Source organism: Amblyraja radiata, chromosome 6, assembly GCF_010909765.2.
Source record: "Amblyraja radiata isolate CabotCenter1 chromosome 6, sAmbRad1.1.pri, whole genome shotgun sequence".
Taxonomy (NCBI): Eukaryota; Metazoa; Chordata; class Chondrichthyes; order Rajiformes; family Rajidae; genus Amblyraja; species Amblyraja radiata.
In genome coordinates this window covers 49,289,906-49,310,320 of record NC_045961.1, presented here as the reverse complement: position 1 = coordinate 49,310,320, position 20,415 = coordinate 49,289,906, and the positions used below count along the sequence as shown (strand labels likewise).

Below are 20,415 nucleotides of genomic sequence, written 5' to 3'. Positions count from 1 at the left end.
TTCCTCATCTTCTTTGCCCTTGGAGTATACTTAATCTTTTTTTTTAGAACACAGAGTGCTGGAGTAACTCAGCGGGTCAGGTAGCATCTCTGGAGAACGTGCATAGGTGACGTCTGGGTCAGGGCTTTTCTTTCATCCACAGATGCTGCCTGACCTGCTGAGTTACTCCAGCAGTTTGTGTACTGCGTAAGATTCCAGCATCTGCAGTTCCCTGTATCTCCATCCAGTTTTTTAAAATGCTTTAGAGTGCATTCCTGCTGTTTGATCTACTAGTTTACCATCATTGAAATAATTAATTCCGTATATTCTGGATTTTTCGTTTAGTTACATAGTTAAAACATAAATGCATTTAGATTCACTATTGCATAATAATCCTGATTAATCATTGCTCTGCTTCGTTACTTAAAACACTTTCAGCATTACATCTCTTTTTATGCATATGTGGTAAGGTTTTAAATGTAACTATTTTAGACATCCACTTGACTTCAGCCTATCTCTACTTAATAACTAAATTTTATTTAAATCCAACTTTATTCTTAATAAACCAAAGGTCATCGAGCATCACTACTTGTTTCAACTATACTGAATTACTGAATGCATCACCACTTTGCTGTGTAGGAAGGAACTGCAGATGCTGGTTTACACCAAAGATAGACACAAAATGCTGGAGTAACTCAGCATGTCAGTTAGCATCTCTTTACTCCAGCTGACCTCCACTAATGACTCTGCTGACCCCCACCGCCCACCAGCAGCCTGGAGCCACCACCCCACCCAGGCTGCTGACAAGAGGCGGGGAGGTGGGGTCGGCAGAGTCACTGGTGGCGGTCTGTGGGAGGCTGGAAAAAAAGCTTCCCCCTCCCCTAACTCAGTGTGAAGAAGGGTCGACTCAAAACATCACCTATCCCTTTTCTCAGGAGATGCTGCCTGAACTGCTGAGTTACTCCAGCATTTTGTGTCTATCACCACTTTGCTCTCAGACTTACACCCAGACTTACACTCAGAATGCCTGTTAAGCAACTCCTTAACGTTTTAATTCTCATCCTCTTTGGCCATGCCCCTCCCTTCCTCTGTAATCTCCTCTAGTCTTAACATCCAATTCCTGCCTCTTCATTGGCATCCCCAAATTTAATTGCTGTTCCGTTGAATGCTGTGAACCCAACTCTTTAAAACCTACCTAATCAGGTTTTGATCATTTGATTATTATATCTCATTTTGTGACTCTAGCAATTTTCTGTTTCATAACTTTCCTGTGGAATTATTTTGAATGTTTTTCTATGTTAAATACAGTACTGCGTATTATTTACATTATTGTTGTCCCTTGGGACCACTTGGTTTTAAAACTTCATGCTTCTTGCTATGTAGCTGTTTTGTTTTAAAAATAAGGCTCAACAGTCAATTGTCATATGTTGATGAATTAGAATTAAACGATGCATGTGTATTGCAACAGAAGAAAACCCTGTAAAATTGTATATTCACGGATTTTAATGTGTTTTACAATGTCCTCACACTGGCAGTCTCTTGAAATACCACAAAGTAGCATCAAATAAACTTGCCGTTTTATATTTCATTTGTATCATCATCTAAAGTCTCATTCTAGGCAGGTTCTCGCTTTTGTATATGTTCTTCATTTCATTATTCTGTTTTGGTACATATGAAAATTAGTCACTCCTTATTCCTGTTGAATGCTAATGGAAGCTGCCAAATAAATTTTGGAAGTCAACCATCACCCCTCCAACCTTCTGTGATGCAGTCTACCTTTCCTGTGGCAGTAAAGGGTTTGAAACACCTGTGTAAGATATAGAAAAAAAAAGTTTTGTTAAATACCATGGATCATTTCCCTCATTGGGAACGCTGCATTTAAAATGCAGCACTTTATATGTTTACTACATGACGATTCTAAATAAGGAAACATTTTCTACCAGTAAGAATATAAAGAAGAATGGGAAAGAATATAAATAAGAGTGGGATAGAATATAAAGAAGAGTTTGATTTACTGAGAGCAATAATATTTGGAAATTTTTAAAAGTGCTCATTAAACCAGGACCTGCATGGGCAATGATCAAAGACATTTCAAAGGGGAGTTCTAAACAAAATCTATAAATTCTACAAAGATTGTGTTGTTATTGCAGCAGCTCCACAGCGAGTAAATCCTTCTCCCCCTGCAAATGCACTAAATTCATCCAGCTGTATGGAAGCCAATAAAAACTAGCAGTGATAAAGCTTGATTTTGTATCATTAGCCAAACATGATAACTTCATGTTTTTAGAATGCCTGTTAAATTCTGGTTGTTAGGATATTATACTCTTATCTACTCTGTCTATACTAACTTCTTTCTCTATTTTACCCCTCACAATTCACAGATACGTGCAATTGTAAAGAAAAAAGAGGAGATATAAATGTACAATCCTCTGGATTACAATTTGTTTAAAGCTATATGTATATTGTCTTTCTGCTGAAGAATTACAAGTAATGATGTTACCAGTGAATTTATTGTTTTTGTATGATAAACATGAAGTTTATGCAGTCTGACAGAAATGCCTCCTTGATGGCATAAATCTTAGTTTGACTTTACAATATTCTTTTCTTAAGCTTTACATGAGTAATGCAATTGGCATCCGTGTGAGATCATGCACAAAATGCACAAAGGGTTTTTAATTAACCCGAAATTTTGTTGATGTGCAAACTCTGTCCAACTTTTGGCCCAAATTCTCATGCTTCTCTGCACCTCTCCCTTCCAGAAACAGGTAAAACAACAGTTTTGGTGGGGATTATACTGCGGATTATGTGTTACTTTCTGCCACTTCAATGTGAAATACTATTTCCATCGAAAACCGCTCAGTTATTGAGTTGGCTTCTGTTGTGGTTGGATTTGGCCCCCAAACACTGTGGGTTTTTTTATGATCCGTGTTATTACGTTTATCTGATGCTTACAACCCTCTTTTACTAAATCACGATCCACTGGTGTGGATGTTGGTGCCAAATAATTTCACTACTTTGTCGGTTCTGAACTAACCTAACAGCTTTAGTCAAAGAACAGTTGAGGCAAATAGCATAAATACATTTGAGGACAAGCTGAAGATATTAAGGAGGGAGGCATTGGAAATGTATGTTGATGGGTACGAGGAAGCTGGAGGGGCATAAAGTTTGACTTAGTGACGGTGCGGGAATATGGTTAGGCCGATGGAACTGAGGCTGCGATAAGGAGGAAGTAATGCTATATAATTTATATACATTTCCTTGACATCCCTCTTAGCATTGTCCATCTAGCACTAAGGAAGCTGAGTCTTTCCTCAGCTTCCTTTGGCTTCCAATGAGCTGCTTGCAAGTTAGCAATGTTAACAGTTCAATGGTACTTTATTGTTGGGGCCAAATAATTTCACTCTTTGGTCATTTCTCAAATAGTTTAGCAGCTTTAATCAAAGAACAGTTGAGGCAAATAGCATGGACAATTAATGACAAGCAGTAGAAACTCAAAGGAGGGAGGGAATAGAAATAAATATTGTTAGGAATTACAGAGCCTATTGAATTGTCAACTCTACACATGGAGTCATTTGTTTCAGCAAAGCTACGGAGGCCAGAAGAATAGACAAATCTCAGAGGGATAGAGGACTGTATGAGATTATTGAGATTAAGAAAATTGAGAGTACCAGTGGATTGGAAAAATAATAATGAGGATTTTTAAATCAAGGAAGGCATTGCTTCAGCGGAGCACCCGTAGAAAACCTATGCGGTCACAAGGTGAACATACAAACTTCGTACAGGCAGCACCCATAGTGAGGATCGAATCTGGGTCTCTGGTGCAGTAAGGCAGCAACTACGCTACTGATCCGCCCCTACTGTGCCCAAGCTACTTCAGACCAATGAGCAGAATTAAGAATGCCAGCCAAGAGTGCATTGGAGGAGACAAATGTGTACGTAACAAAAGCACGAATGGGATTTCAGCAGCAGATTAATTACCTTGGGAGAAATCAAAGGTGGGGTGCACGGTAGAGGTGAAAATAGGTTATCTGAGTGATGGTGCCAGTATATTATTTGTAACTCATCCAGTGGTCAAGTTTGATACCAAATCTGGCTCAATTTGAGACCATTGGTAGGCATTGAGTTGATGGCCAGAGAATAAAGGCTACAGCATGGACCAGAAACCTGTGCTTTGGTCTTCTCCATACTCTTAGCCAACTGCTGGATATTGCATACTGTGTTGATTGATTAGAAATCGTGGAGGAATTGAGAAGTTGAGATCTTGTTGCGAATTGGAGTGGGTGATGTTGGTGAATATGTGAAAACTGATGCTGTGCTTTTGGATGATGTTGCCGATGTAATTGTTAGGTTTAGGATTAGGCTTATGACTGTCATGTGTACTAAGTTACTGTGAAAAGTTTGTTTTGCATGCTATCCAAACAGATCAGATATACTATACATAAATACACTCGTCAAACTCTAAAACAATAAATAGAATGGATGGGGAGGATACAGAATGTAGTTGTCAGCATTGTAGTGCATCAGTTCCACACACAAAGTCCAATGACTGCAATGGGATTGAGGTAAATCAGACAGCACCCTAGCTAATAGAAGGACCGTTCAGAAGTCTGATAACAGAGGGAAAGAAGCTGTTCCTGAGTCTGGTGGTGCATGCTTTTAAGTTACTGTACCTTCTGCTGGATTGGAACAGGAAGGAGAATGAAAACCTCGGTGGTACAAGTCTTTGATTATGTTGGCTGCTTTTCCAAGCAGCATAAAGTGCAGAATGATTCAATGGTGGAATGTCTGGTTTAAGTGATGGACTGGGCTACATCCACAACTCTCTGCAATTTCTTGCAGTCTTGTTCCCAAACCCAGTTGTGATGCAACTCAACAGTATGCTTTCCATGGTGCATCTGTAGAAGTTTGCAAGAGTCATTGGAGACATGCCAAATTTCCTCAGTCTCCTTTGGAAGTAGAGGCGTTGTTGTGATAATAATATCAACAAAATGAGGACCAGGAAGGGTGGGCAGGCAGGTGGGCAAGCTTAATGAAAATAGAATGGAACGAGTAGACGATGGATCTTGTGAATACAATGTTCACAGTAAAGAGAGGAGGTAGAAAGGCAGAAAGGGTGAGAGAAACTAGAAGGTGATGGGACAAGGAAGAAGGGAGATAGATCTTTGTCCCAGGGCATTGGTTTTCTAATTGGAAGGTATCAGAAGGAGATAAAATTAGCAACTGTACCGCCAATAATATGAATTCTCTTGGTTTTAATAGAGGAATGTTAATAAAATTCTTGGCTTTGTATCCACCAGTCTTAAGTAATGTTAACAAAGTTTCCATGGAGATGTTATCTAATGAATTGCTGAGCTCAGACTGCACAAGTCTTTACAACAACCTCCCCGACAGGGCGATACAGAGAATTCATCAGTGATCTGCTCGCACTGGTCCATTGACATTCCCAAGGATCTTATAACATGTGTTTCCACGTGAGCTGTCTCTTGCTGGCCATCAGAGTGCACAGGCACAGACATACATGCCAGGCCAACACACAGACACACTGCAATATATTAATACACTCTTCACCTCCATCTCAAATGTGGTTTTGGCACGCCTGATGAACTTGATACGGTGTGCATGCGGACTTCTGTGCTTTTTCAAAAGACAGAGATAGAAAATGTAATATATTGCACTCCCATGGTGCCTTTTTTTAAAATAGTTGCCCTGCTTCTTTTAAATGCTAACAATAATTACTATTGCACAAATATTTAAAAGATACCACAATGATGGTTTTTAAAAACAAGTGCAGAAATTTATAGAAGTAGAAACAAAGAACTATAGAGGCTGGTTAATACACAAAAGGACACCAAGTGCTGGAGTAACTCAGCAGGTCAGGCAGCATCCATGGAGTACATGGATAGGTGATGTTTTGGATTGACACCCTTCTTCAGACAGTCTGGAGAAGGGTCTTGACTTAAAACGTTACCTTTCCATGTTCTCCATGGATGCTGCCTGACCTGCTGAGTTACGCCGGTAATTTGTGTCCCTTTGTGAAAAAAAAAAGAAATTTCCGCATTGCTCCTCATCGCTAAGAACAATCTGTGATGAAGTTCTTGGCAATCTGTATCTGAGACTCTACCGTACTGAAAGGTAAAAGCATCCCTACCACATGCCTATGGACACAGATCATCAGCAAACTGGTGTGAACTCAGAAGCATGCGGATTTGGAAAAGGCAGGAGGAAACCAAGGAGAAAAAGATTCTCACACCCATTAATTAAGACTTTATACTGAGCTAAACAAGGTTGTATTTCTCACCAGTCGAGGTATTGCTATATGTATTATACTTTCGAGTTTGTGTTATTTTATACACTTCCATACATTAGGTAAGTGATGGTGGTATACGGGGTTTGAAGAAGGGTTCTAACCCGATTCCTTTTATCCAGAGATGCTGCTTGACCTGCTGAGTTACTCCAGCATTTTGCTTCTATCTTCAGTATAAACCAGCATCTGCAATTCCTTCCTACCCGTGCTATATTGACCTGTGAGGATGCTATGAGGATGCAGGGTGACTTGGACAGGTTGGGTGAGTGGGTAGATGCATGGCAGATGCAGTTTAAAGTGAATAAATGTGAGGTTGTCCACTTTGGTGGCAAAAACAGGAAGGCAGATTATTATCAAAATGGTGTCATGTTGGGAAAAGAGGAAGTACAACGGGATCTAGGGGTCCTTGTTCATCAGTCACTGAATAAGCATGCAGGTACAGCAGGCAATGAAGAAGGCGAATGGCATGTTGGCCTTCATTGGGATCACGGAGACATGGCTCCAGGGTGACCAAGGCTGGGAGCTGAACATCCAGGGATATTCAATATTCAGGAGGGATAGAGAGAAAGGAAAAGGAGGTGGGGTAGCATTGCTGATTAGAGAGGAGATTAACGCAATGGAAAGGAAGGACATTAGTTTGCAGGATGTGGAATCGGTATGGGTAGAGCTGCGAAACACTAAGGGGCAGAAAACGCTGGTGGGTGTTGTGTACAGGCCACCTAACAGTAGTAGTGAAGTTGGAGATGGTATCAAACAGGAAATTAGAAATGCGTGCGACAAAGGCAAAACCGTTATAATGGGTGACTTCAATCTACATATAGATTGGGTGAATCAAATTGGCAGGGGTGCTGAGGAAGAGGATTTTTTGGAATGTATGCGGGATAGTTATCTAAATCAACATGTAGAGGAACCAACGAGAGAGCAGGCTATTTTAGACTGGGTATTGAGTAATGAGGAAGGGTTAGTTAGCAGTCTTGTTGTACGTGCCCCCTTGGGCAAGAGTGACCATAATATGGTTGAGTTCTTCATTAGGATGGAGAGTGACATTGTTAATTCAGAAACAATGGTTCTGAACTTAAAGAAAGGTAACTTTGAGGGTATGAGACGTGAATTGGCCAAGATTGACTGGCAATTAATTCTAAAAGGGTTGACAGTGGATATGCAATGGAAGACATTTAAAGACTGCATGGATGAACTACAAAAATTGTTCATCCCAGTTTGGCAAAAGAATAAATCAGGGAAGGTAGTGCATCCGTGGATAACAAGGGAAATCAGGGATAGTATCAAAGCGAAGGATGATGCGTACAAATTAGCCAGAAAAAGCAGCATACCGGAGGACTGGGAGAAATTCAGAGACCAGCAGAGGAGGACAAAGGGCTTAATTAGGAAAGGAAAAATAGATTATGAAAGAAAACTGGCAGGGAACATAAAAACTGACTGCAAACGTTTTTATAGATATGTGAAAAGAAAGAGATTAGTTAAAACAAATGTAGGTCCCTTGCAGTCAGAAACAGGTGAGTTGATCATGGGGAACAAGGATATGGCGGACCAATTGAATAACTACTTTGGTTCCGTCTTCACTAAGGAAGACATAAATAATCTGCCGGAAATAGCAGGGGACCGCGGGTCAAAGGAGTTGGAGGAATTGAGTGAAATCCAGGTTAGCCGGGAAGTGCTGTTGGGTAAATTGAATGGATTAAAGGCCGATAAATCCCCAGGGCCAGATAGGCTGCATCCCAGAGTACTTAAGAAAGTAGCTCCAGAAATAGTGGATGCATTAGTAATAATCTTTCAAAACTCTTTAGATTCTGGAGTAGTTCCTGAGGATTGGCGGGTAGCAAACGTAACCCCACTTTTTAAGAAGGGAGGGAGAGAGAAAATGGGGAATTACAGACCAGTTAGTCTAACATCGGTAGTGGGGAAACTGCTAGAGTCAGTTATTAAAGATGGGATAGCAGCACATTTGGAAAGTGGTGAAATCATTGGACAAAGTCAGCATGGATTTACAAAAGGTAAATCATGTCTGACGAATCTTATAGAATTTTTCGAGGATGTAACTAGTAGCGTGGATAGGGGAGAACCAGTGGATGTGGTGTATCTGGACTTCCAGAAGGCTTTCGACAAGGTCCCACATAAGAGATTAGTATACAAACTTAAAGCACACGGCATTGGGGGTTCAGTATTGATGTGGATAGAGAACTGGCTGGCAAACAGGAAGCAAAGAGTAGGAGTAAACGGGTCCTTTTCACAATGGCAGGCAGTGACTAGTGGGGTACCGCAAGGCTCAGTGCTGGGACCCCAGCTATTTACAATATATATTAATGATCTGGATGAGGGAATTGAAGGCAATATCTCCAAGTTTGCGGATGACACTAAGCTGGGGGGCAGTGTTAGCTGTGAGGAGGATGCTAGGAGACTGCAAGGTGACTTGGATAGGCTGGGTGAGTGGGCAAATGTTTGGCAGATGCAGTATAATGTGGATAAATGTGAGGTTATCCATTTTGGTGGCAAAAACAGGAAAGCAGACTATTATCTAAATGGTGGCCGACTAGGAAAAGGGGAGATGCAGCGAGACCTGGGTGTCATGGTACACCAGTCATTGAAAGTGGGCATGCAGGTGCAGCAGGCAGTGAAGAAAGCGAATGGTATGTTAGCTTTCATAGCAAAAGGATTTGAGTATAGGAGCAGGGAGGTTCTACTGCAGTTGTACAGGGTCTTGGTGAGACCACACCTGGAGTATTGCGTACAGTTTTGGTCTCCAAATCTGAGGAAGGACATTATTGCCATAGAGGGAGTGCAGAGAAGGTTCACCAGACTGATTCCTGGGATGTCAGGACTGTCTTATGAAGAAAGACTGGATAGACTTGGTTTATACTCTCTAGAATTTAGGAGATTGAGAGGGGATCTTATAGAAACTTACAAAATTCTTACGGGGTTGGACAGGCTAGATGCAGGAAGATTGCTCCCGATGTTGGAGAAGTCCAGGACAAGGGGTCACAGCTTAAGGATAAGGGGGAAATCCTTTAAAACCGAGATGAGAAGAACTTTTTTCACACAGAGAGTGGTGAATCTCTGGAACTCTCTGCCACAGAGGGTAGTCGAGGCCAGTTCATTGGCTATATTTAAGAGGGAGTTAGATGTGGCCCTTGTGGCTAAGGGGATCAGAGGGTATGGAGAGAAGATTGCTCCCGATGTTGGGGAAGTCCAGGACAAGGGGTCACAGCTTAAGGATAAGGGGGAAATCCTTTAAAACCGAGATGAGAAGAACTTTTTTCACACAGAGAGTGGTGAATCTCTGGAACTCCCTGCCACAGAGGGTAGTCGAGGCCAGTTCATTGGCTATATTTAAGAGGGAGTTAGATGTGGCCCTTGTGGCTAAGGGGATCGGAGGGTATGGAGAGAAGGCAGGTACGGGATACTGAGTTGGATGATCAGCCATGATCATATTGAATGGCGGTGCAGGCTCGAAGGGCCGAATGGCCTACTCCTGCACCTAATTTCTATGTTTCTATGAGAGAAGGCAGGTACGGGATACTGAGTTGGATGATCAGCCATGATCATATTGAATGGCGGTGCAGGCTCGAAGGGCCGAATGGCCTACTCCTGCACCTAATTTCTATGTTTCTATGTTTCTATAACACGAAGAGTTGAGTATTGAGCAAAGAGGTCCTCCTGCAGTTGTACAGGCCCGAGTGAGACCACACCTGGAGTATTGTGTTCAAGAAGGAACTGCAGATGCTGGAAGATCGAAGGTACACAAAAATGCTGGAGAAACTCAGCGGGTGCAGCAGCATCTATGAAGCGAAGGAAATAGGCGACGTTTCGGGCCGAAACCCTTCTTCAGACTGATGGGGGGTGGGGGGGAGAAGGAAGGAAAAAGGGAGGAGGAGGAGCCCGAGGGCGGGGGGATGGGAGGAGACAGCTCGAGGGTTAAGGAAGGGGAGGAGACAGCAAGGGCTAGCAAAACTGGGAGAATTCAACGTTCATGTCATCAGGACGCAAGCAACCCAGGCGGAATATGAGGTGCTGTTCCTCCAATTTCCGGTGTTGCTCACTCTGGCAATGGAGGAGACCCAGGACAGAGAGGTCGGATTGGGAATGGGAGGGGGAGTTGAAGTGCTGAGCCACCGGGAGTTCAGGTAGGTTATTGCGGACTGAGCGGAGGTGTTCGCCACCATATCTAGCACCATCACGGACTTCATCAATTCCCATGCCCTGCCCGACCAAGCTTCCAACCTCATCGTTCCCCAGCCCCGCACGGCCCGTTTTTACCTTCTCCCCAAAATCCACAAACCCGGCTCTCCCGACAGACCCATTGTCTCTGCGTGTTCGTGCCCCACCGAACTCATCTCCACATACCTTGACTCCATACTATCCCCCTTGGTCAAATCCCTTCCCACCTATGTTCTAGACACCTCAGACACTCTCCGCCGCCTCCGCGCATTCCACTCTCTAGGCCCTCACCCCCTCATCTTCACCATGGATGTCCAGTCACTTTACACCTCCATCCCCCACCAGGATGGCCTCAAAGCCCTCCGGTTCTTCCTCGACCAGAGGAGCAACCCATACCCAGCCACTGACACCCTCCTCCGCCTAGCGGAGTTGGTCCTCACCTTTACGTCAACAACTTTACGTTTGACTCCTCCCATTTCCTCCAAACACAAGGTGTAGCTATGGGCACACGCATGGGCCCCAGCTACGCCTGCCTCTTTGTCGGGTACGTTGAACAATCCTTGTTCAATACGTACCAGGGCCCCATCCCCGACCTCTACCTCCATTACATTGACGACTGCTTTGGGGCCACCTCCTGCACCCACACACAACTGATTGACTTCATCCACTTCACCACCAACTTCCATCCGGCACTCCAATACACCTGGACGATTTCCGACACTTCCCTACCATTCCTTGACCTCACCATCTCAATCGCAGGGGACAGACTTCTGACCGACATACACTACAAACCAACTGACTCACATGGCTATCTGGACTACATGTCTTCCCACCCTGCCCCCTGTACAGACTCCATCCCCTACTCCCAATTCCTCCGCCTAGGCCGCATCTGCTCCCAGGATGAGACGTTCCACACCAGGGCATCGGAAATGTCCTCGTTCTTCAGGGAACGGGGATTCCCCTCCGCCACCATAGATGAGGCTCGCACCAGGGTCTCATCCATACCCCGCAACACTGCTCTCTCTCCCCATCCCCGCACTCGCAACAAGGGCAGAGTCCCCCTAGTCCTCACCTTTCACCCCACCAGCCGGCAAATACAACAAATAATCCTCCGCCATGTCCGCCACCTCCAACGTGACCCCACCACTCGCCACATCTTCCCATCTCCCCCTATGTCTGCCTTCCGCAAAGACCGCTCCCTCCGCAACTCCCTTGTCAATTCTTCCCTTCCCTCCCGTACCACACCCTCCTCGGGCACTTTCCGTTGCAACCGCAAGAAATGCAACACCTGTCCCTTCACCTCCCCCCTCGACTCCATTCAAGGACCCAAGTAGTCGTTCCAGGTGCGACAAAGGTTCACCTGTATCTCCTCCAACCTCATCTACTGCATCCGCTGCTCTAGATGTCAGCTGATTTACATCGGGGAGACTAAGCGGAGGTTGGGCGATCGTTTCGCCGAACACCTCCGCTCAGTCCGCAATAACCTACCTGAACTCCCGGTGGCTCTGCACTTCAACTCCCCCTCCCATTCCCAATCCGATCTCTCTGTCCTGGGTCTCCTCCATTGCCAGAGTGAGCAACACCTGAAATTGGAGGAACAGCACCTCATATTCCGCCTGGGTTGCTTGCGTCCTGATGGCATGAACGTTGAATTCTCCCAGTTTTGCTAGCCCTTGCTGTCTCCTCCCCTTCCTTAACCCTCGAGCTGTCTCCTCCCAACCCCCCGCCCTCGGGCTCCTCCTCCTCCCTTTTTCCTTCCTTCTCCCCCCCACCCCCCATCAGTCTGAAGAAGGGTTTCGGCCCGAAACGTCGCCTATTTCCTTTGCTCCATAGATGCTGCTGCACCCGCTGAGTTTCTCCAGCATTTTTGTGTACCCTGGAGTATTGTGTGCAGTTTTGGTCTCCAAATGTGAGGAAGAACATTCTTGCTATTGAGGAAGTGCAGCGTAGGTTCACGAGGTTAATTCCCGGGATGGCAGGACTGTCATATGTTGATAGATTGGAGCGGCTGGGCTTGTATACTCTGGAATTTAGAAGGATGAGAGAGGGTTTGGACACACTAGAGGCAGGAAACGTGTTCCCAATGTTGGGGGAGTCCAGAACCAGGGGCCATAGTTTAAGAATAAGTGGTAAGCAATTTAGAACGGAGATGAGGAAAAACATTTCACACAGAGAGTTATGAGTGTGGAATTCTCTGCCTCAGAGGGAAGTGGAGGCTGGTTCTCTGGATGCTTCCAAGAAAGAGTTAGATAGAGCTCTTAGGGATAACGGAGTTAAGGGATATGGAAAGAAGGCAGGAACGGGGTACTGATTGTGGATGATCAGCCATGACCCCATTGAATGGCGGTGCTGGCTCGAAGGGCCGAATGACCTACTCCTGCACCTATTGTCTATTGTTTCACTTCCTTGTTGATAAAACGCCACACAATGAACAGGATGAAAAAAGGGGCAGGAAAAATGATCTTTCGGAACAAGAGGTCAACAAAAGGAGTTGGGAAAATCACTGGGCCAAGTATAGGAAGACAATTGGCAATCAGAACAGGTCGGGTAGTGAGAAGTGTTGGGATCTTAGTGGCAAATAAGTGCACAATCTTCTCACGTTTGCTTTTGGAGGATAGAGTGAACAACAAAGGAGAGAATGGTCCAAGAAAATCATTTTTATTCTGAGATTATCTTGAAAGCCTAACCGGTTTTGACGGCTCAGTGTTTTGACAGAAAGTGCTTTAAGTGGTTCTGTTAGATCTGGCCATAATTGATTTAACCAATTTCCTACTAAATCCTTCAAATCAGTGTCTCTTGGACTGGAGCTGAAAGGGTATGGGGGAATAATGGGTTGAATGGGGATTGAGGGTTCAGAAGTGGAATTCAGTGTGTGGGCAGATGGTTGACATTGAAATGTCATGGAAAACAGGTGGTTAAAGGCTAGACCATTTGACATTTAGGAAGTTTATATACAAGGGATTGGGAGAACGCTGACAGCTGGAAAAACGGAGCAAGTGATTTTATGATTGTGCGATTGGAGAGTGATAGAAGGACATGAACAAAGATGGATGGATACACAAGAGACTGCAGATGCTGGAATCTTGAACAAAAGACAACGTGCTGGAAAATCCCAGCGTCAGGCAACATCTGGTGAGGGAATGGGCAGATGATGTTTTGGATTGAGCCTTCTTCATTCTGGTTGGAGTAAAGAGGAGAAAGCTGGAAAACCGAAGTGGGGTTGGGATAAATCCTGGCAAGTGATGGGTGGGAAGAAAAGGACACAAAGTGTTACTCTCCTGCTATCGGTGTTCTATCGAAATGCTGCCTGACACGCTGAGTTACTCCAGCACTTTGTGTCCCTTTTTGTAAACCAGCATCTGCTGTTCCTTGGTTCTAAATTTTGAGTGCCTCACTTCGAAATGTCCTCAAGGTATGCCTAGGGAGGGGTCTCTTGTTTCTTATTTAGTGTTTTTTATTTGTGCAAAATCTAACTACAAAAATGTCTGAAATGTCATCACTTCTGGCTCCGCCCTAGATTTTTCTTCTTCCAGTATCATGACCTATTCGGCTTGAAGAAATTAACCCTTTACATCCCACATGATTTTTACAAGCAATATGGATAAAGTTATTAACTTCCTTTCATGGAATGGCTTGAACCATCCCATTAAGAGGAAAATATTTTTTAAAGTTCTTCGCAGACTAAATGCTCAGATTATTTTTGTTCAGGAAATTCATGTAATGCAAGATGACAATCAACGATTTTTCAAATTTTGGAGAGGACAGCAGTTTCATTCAAATTCACAGGCTAAAGTGAAAGGAGTCTCTATTTTTATTGACTCTTCTATTTCTGATCCATATGGTAGATTTTTGGTGATTACTGGTGTTCTTTATAAGCAAACGTTGTTATGGTGAATGTTTACGCACCAAATATTGATCACCCTGAGTTTTTTAAACAGCTAATTGCATCATTTCCTAATTTAAATTAACACTTTTTAATAATGGGTGGAGATTTCAACTGCTGTCTGAACCCCTTGATTGACAGATTACATCTGATCATGTGCTTCCAAATAAATCAGATAGTTTTATCAATTCTTTTTTACTTGACTCTGGAATGCTAGAAGTTTGGAGATTCTTACACCCAAATGACAAAGAATTTTCTTTTTTTTCTCATGTACATCATAGTTACTCTAGGATTGACTACTTTATAGTAGATTCTCGGCTAGCATCATCGGTCACTGCATGCGAGTATGATGCAATTGCTATTTCTGATCACGCATCATTGAAACTATCAATCAAACTACCTGATTCCAAGTTTAGTGCTAAACAATGGCGATTTAATGCTACTTTGCTTCAAGACTTAAATTTTGTTATTTTATTAAAGATCAGATTGTTTTTTTCTTCTTGACAAACGCTACTGAAGAAATATCCAATGGTGTAGTCTGGGATGCTTTTAAGGCATATATTAGTGGACAATTTATTTCATACTCCGGGGGATTAAAAAAACAAATTCAAAAAGAAATACGTATATTGGTTGACGAGATTAAAGAAATTGATAAAAAATATTCAAAAGCTCCTAGGAATTTTATACCTCCCTATACCAATCAGAATTTCCTACTGATTCCAATATAATGCATGAGTTTTTAAAGAAACTGAACTTGCCAAATTCACCACATAATGAGTCTCTGTTAGATGAACCTATCACGGAAGAAGAAATACAGAAAGCAATCCTTTCAATGAATTCTGGTAAAGCTCCCGGTTTAGATGGGTTTACAGTAGAATTTTTAAAGTATTTTTCAAGTTTATTGTCTCCCTGGCTATGCAAGGTTTTAAAGAAGCCTTTTTAAGGAATAGATTACCATAATCGTGTTATGAAGCATCTATTTCTTTAATTCTTTAAAAAGATAAAGACCCTACTGATGTGACATCATATAGACCTATACCACTGTTAAATGTAGATTCCAAAATTCTTTCCAAAATATTAGCTATGAGATTGGAAAATATTTTACCGCAAATTATCTCTGAAGATCAGACAGGTTTTATTAAAAATCGTTACTCATACTTTAACGTTAGGAGATTAATTAATATTGTATATACAGCGTCAAATAAACCCCTAGAATATGTCATTTCACTTGATGCCGAGAAGGCGTTTGATAGAGTAGTTTGGGGATACTTATTCAATACACTTGAAAAATTTAAGATTGGTCCAAAATTTATTTCTTGGATCAAGCTGATATATCATATACCTCAGGCTTCTATAATTACTAATAATCAGAGATTCCCTTTTTTCAGGCTCTTTCGAGGTACTAGACAGGGCTGTCCTTTACTGTTTGATATTGCTTTGGAACCTTTGGCCACCGCTATTAGGGAATCCCCTAATATTTTTGGTATTGTCCACAGGAATAAGACACATAAGCTATCTCTTTATGCAGATGATCTGTTATTATTCATTTCTAACCCTGAGAAATCTATTCCGGCAATAGTAGCATTACTTCAATTTAGTAGTTTCTCTGGTTATAAACTAAATCTTAGTAAGAGTGAGCTTTTTCCATTAAACTCGTCTAGTTTCGAATTTCAAGCCTTTCTGTTATGGAAGAGGAAGGGATTAGTAGCTTTTCGTGATTTGGTTTTGGATGGTTGTTTTATGTCTTTCGAACAACTCTCCAATAAATATAATTTACCTAATTCACACTTTTTTAGATATTTACAATTTAGACATTTTTTGAAGGCTACTCTACCCTTTTTTCGCTACCACATCAAACCGAAATTTTGGAAAAAAATTTACATTTGAACCCTTATCAGAAAGGATTAATAACAACTATTTATGAGTTGATTTTGAAATTACAAATAGATATATTTGATAAAATTAAGAATGACTGGGAAAGAGAACTCCAAATTTCTCTATCTATAGAGAAATGGGAGAGGATTCTTCAATTAGTCAATACCTCTTCAATGTGTGCAAGACACGCTCTGATACAATTCAAGGTGGTTCACAGAGTTCATATGTCAAAAGATAAGTTAGCTAATTTTTATGGTCATATAAATCCTACCTGTGACAGATGTAACTCTGAAGTGGCCTCACTGACCCATATGTTTTGGTCCTGCCCACTTTTGGAAAAATATTGGAAAGACAATTTTGATATTATTTCTGTAGTTTTAGGTATTGATTTACAACCTCATCCTATTACTGTAATTTTTGGGCTACCAATATTAGATTCTATTCATTTGTCCCGCTCCGCCCATCGGTTGATTGCTTTTACCACATTAATCGCCAGAAGATCTATTTTATTTAAATGGAAAGACTCCAACCCTCCGACCACACTCCATTGGTACTCTGAAACGATATAATGTTTAAATTTAGAAAAAATCAGGAGTGACATTGTTGAAGCCTTGGTTAAATTTGATTAGACTTGGGGAAAATGTATTCACACAACATAAATTGCTCCCTCTCTAACCGTTATAAAAACTATTTTACCTCTATATGGTGGAACGGACTTGACGACAAACAGACTTAAATTGTTGAAATTCTCTGTTCAGATTCTGTTTTGCTTTTTTTTTCTCTCTTTAGTTTAGGGGGTTTTTGTTTCTTCCTTTTTTTTCTTTTTATCTTTGTGTTTTTTACTACATATATGTTTTCTTTTAAACATTTAACTATATATAGAGACCGGGAGGTCTATATTCAATGTGTATTTTGACACTGGACTCATATTTAGGTTGTACCTGTTATTAATGTAATCCTGATCCCTATGTATCAATATCATTATTATGTTTATCATTATTCTTTTTGCTTTGTTTTTTTGTTTTGTTTTTGTTTTTTGGAAGAAAAACTAATAAAAAGATTTTAAAAGAAGTTTCCTCCCACACTCCAAAGACATGCAGGTTTGTAGGTTAATTGGCTTGTGTAAATTGTAAATTGTCCCTAGTGTGTAGGAATAGTGCTGGTGTACAGGGTGACCGCTGGTAAGTGCGGACTCAGTGGGCTGAAAGGGCTGTTTCTGCGCTGAATCTCTAAAGTAAAGTCTAAAGAGTAACAGTCTAAACATTTCACATGCACAGTTTCCTCCTTCTCTATTCTGCTAGTTACAACCTAAAAAAATTGATTTGTCAATAACGATTTCCTTTTCATGAATCTCAGTATCCTGAGATAATAGATAATACTCCGGAATTTAGGATAACTGTTTTGTAATTTTCTGTTCTCTTACTCCCTCATTAAATAGGGTTACCTATACTGACATCCAGTTTGTGGAACCATTGCCTACAGTGATGACCTTTGCACATTTATTTTTAAGGATATCCTCATCTAGTTTCCTTTTCAGCATGCCAGCTATGAAGGTGATCTGACAGTATATAACATGTTCATATTTACACACTAATCTAAATGTAATTTTATTCTATTTCATCCCTAGGTAAGCTGAATACAAGGAAATTAACAAAGCAGGTGAGTCTTGCAGCAGATAGCTGCAATCTGGTTTCATTGAATGTAATTGTTTATTAAATCATTTATTTAACAAATAAGATTGCCAGCAAATACTGTGGCCACAAATTGTGTTGGGGTTTTCGTCAGGTAATTCAATATAATTGATATATTTGTTGAAATTTAAAATCACTAAATTATTCAACAACTTTTTTCCACCCATATGTTCGAAATAATAGAGTAAATGACTCCATGGTATGTATATTCCTCAAATCATAATTACCAGCATCATTGAAAAAGTGAAAGAGCATTAATAGCAAAGCAAATGCAACATTTTTTAATCCTTTGGACTCCACGATCTGTTTTGATTTTCATTGGAAGATATAACATTTAATCTTTCAATGTTATCTTTGATCCTCTAGCTGACTCGCATTCACATTAATCAAAGGTATTCAAACTTGATTCTCCTTCTTGTCCCGGGTGAATGAATAATGAATTCCCCACATATTGCCAGCAGGTGGTCATACTCATATTTATCGTTCTTTGACGTTATTCAAAATAGTTTGGATAAAACTATTCAACTGAGATTTGGCAGGTTCTTAAAATAGTACAGCACACCAGTCACAGATCCAGTTTCAAATTGCACGTATACAATACAATAATAAAATTAATATCCCTTCACCAAGGTTAGGTAGCATAGGCCAATTTTGCATAAGGTTCATCAAAGCGCCACACAATGGTTGCAATAAAAATAGAAAATGTTAAAAAAAAACATGTGAGGTCAGCACCATCTGTGGAAAGAGAACCAGTTTCAGGTTGAAATCACTTCATCAGGACTGTCTCTAATAAACTAATTGATTTGGGATTTCCAGTAGCTGCAGATTTTCTTAATTTTCACACAATAGTTGCCCTTTTGTATAAATTACCAATTGTAATTTAGAACCAAAGTTTAAATACTGTACAAAGTAGAAGGTGCAGATTGATATCTTGATCTTGGGAGAAAGATTTACAAATTGTCATTGTAAGGTAATAAACAGTATGTGTTCTTTTCCATGATATTCTCTGCATTTGAAATAATTCTCCATTCATGCAATACCATTAAAGAAACAAGAAATAGCAGGTGTAAGTTATTATTATCACATGAAAAGTTTTTTTTTGCATGCTATCCAATCAGATCAGATATACCGTACATAAATACAATCAAGACAAACTCGTACAATGGGGAAGATACAGAGGAGACAGAATCAGCCATGATTGAATGGCGAAGTAGACTCGATGGGACAAATGGCCTAATTCTACTTCTATAACTTGTGAATATAATTCTCAGCAATGTTGTGCATCAGTTCCATAGACAATGTTCAATATCCACAATGGGGTAGAGGTGAATGGGACATCACCCTAGCTTATGGAAGGACTGTTCAGATGTCTGATCACAAGGTATGAAGCCGTTTATGAGTCTGCTGGTGCACACTTTCAAACATTTGTGTCTTCAGCCAGACGGGTGCAGATAGAAGAAGGAATGACGAGGCAGCATGAAGTGTAGATGGTGTCAATGGTATGGATTCTGGTCTGTGTGGTGGACTGGGCTACATCCACAACTTTCTGCAATGTCTTGCAGTCTTGGGCAGAGTTGATCCCAAACCAAGCTGTGATGCAACCTGACAGTAAGCTTTCTATAGTGTAAAAATATAATAGAGAACATCTTGTAATAATAAAGATAGAGTTTATTCGCCCTATCGACTGATAAATCAAATTGGCAAAAATATTTTGTGGGATCAGGTTATTGAGTATATTAAGGATGTGTTTCTGGAAATATAGGTCATCAAACAAACTGAGGAATCGGTTGTCTGAGATCTTATCTTGTGTTATATCACAAAGATAATTAGCAATCTCATTAAGGGATCCTCCAGAGAATGATTGCAATATTGAGTTCAAGAAAGTGACATCTCAGTTAGAAATTAATGCCTTGATCTTAACTAAGACCAATTATCTAGATATGAGGAGTGTGTTGACTAAGTTAGAAAAGGAAATTAGATTAAAATATCTGTCATTGGATAAACTAAGTTTAAGAAATAATAACTTCACATGGAAATGATCTGTCCATAGCTAACTTACAATATCAAGAATATTATGATTCAACCAAGTTTATAAACTATAGAAGCCCGATTGAAGAGGTTTTAGCAAGATATACCAAATGACCAAATACTGACGGAGAGACAAAATAGAATATGATTGTAAGTAGGCAAGAAATATAAAATGTGCAAAAAGAGAGCAGAAAAATGTGGGTATCATAAAGAAAGCGGCAAGAGAAATTATGGTAATATAAAAATAGCTTAAGCTTCAAATATTTTATATCAGTCTTCACACAAGAAAGCAAATGTTGCAGAAATGGAAGGGAACCAAGGGTTTAATGACGCCCAAGGTAATAAATATCACAACAAAAAAAAATATGTAGAAATTAATACCAGACAAATTTCCTGGCCTTTATAGATTCCAAGGTGTCCGAAAGTGGTGGCCGCTTAAGTAAAATATATTCTGGATAAAATCTAGCAGATTTGAAGATAGT

The 20,415-nt window shown here is 40.9% G+C and overlaps 1 protein-coding gene across 2 annotated transcripts in view; it reads left to right on the top strand.

Moving 5' to 3' along the window:
• The window catches only part of micu2 (mitochondrial calcium uptake 2), a 301,355-nt gene that overhangs the window by 154,101 nt on the left and 126,839 nt on the right, over positions 1-20,415 (top strand). For both annotated transcript variants that reach the window (XM_033022751.1, XM_033022750.1), the window contains exon 4: positions 17,842-17,873. In XM_033022751.1, the coding sequence (XP_032878642.1) occupies positions 17,842-17,873 (32 nt within the window). The remainder of the gene's footprint in view (positions 1-17,841; positions 17,874-20,415) is intronic.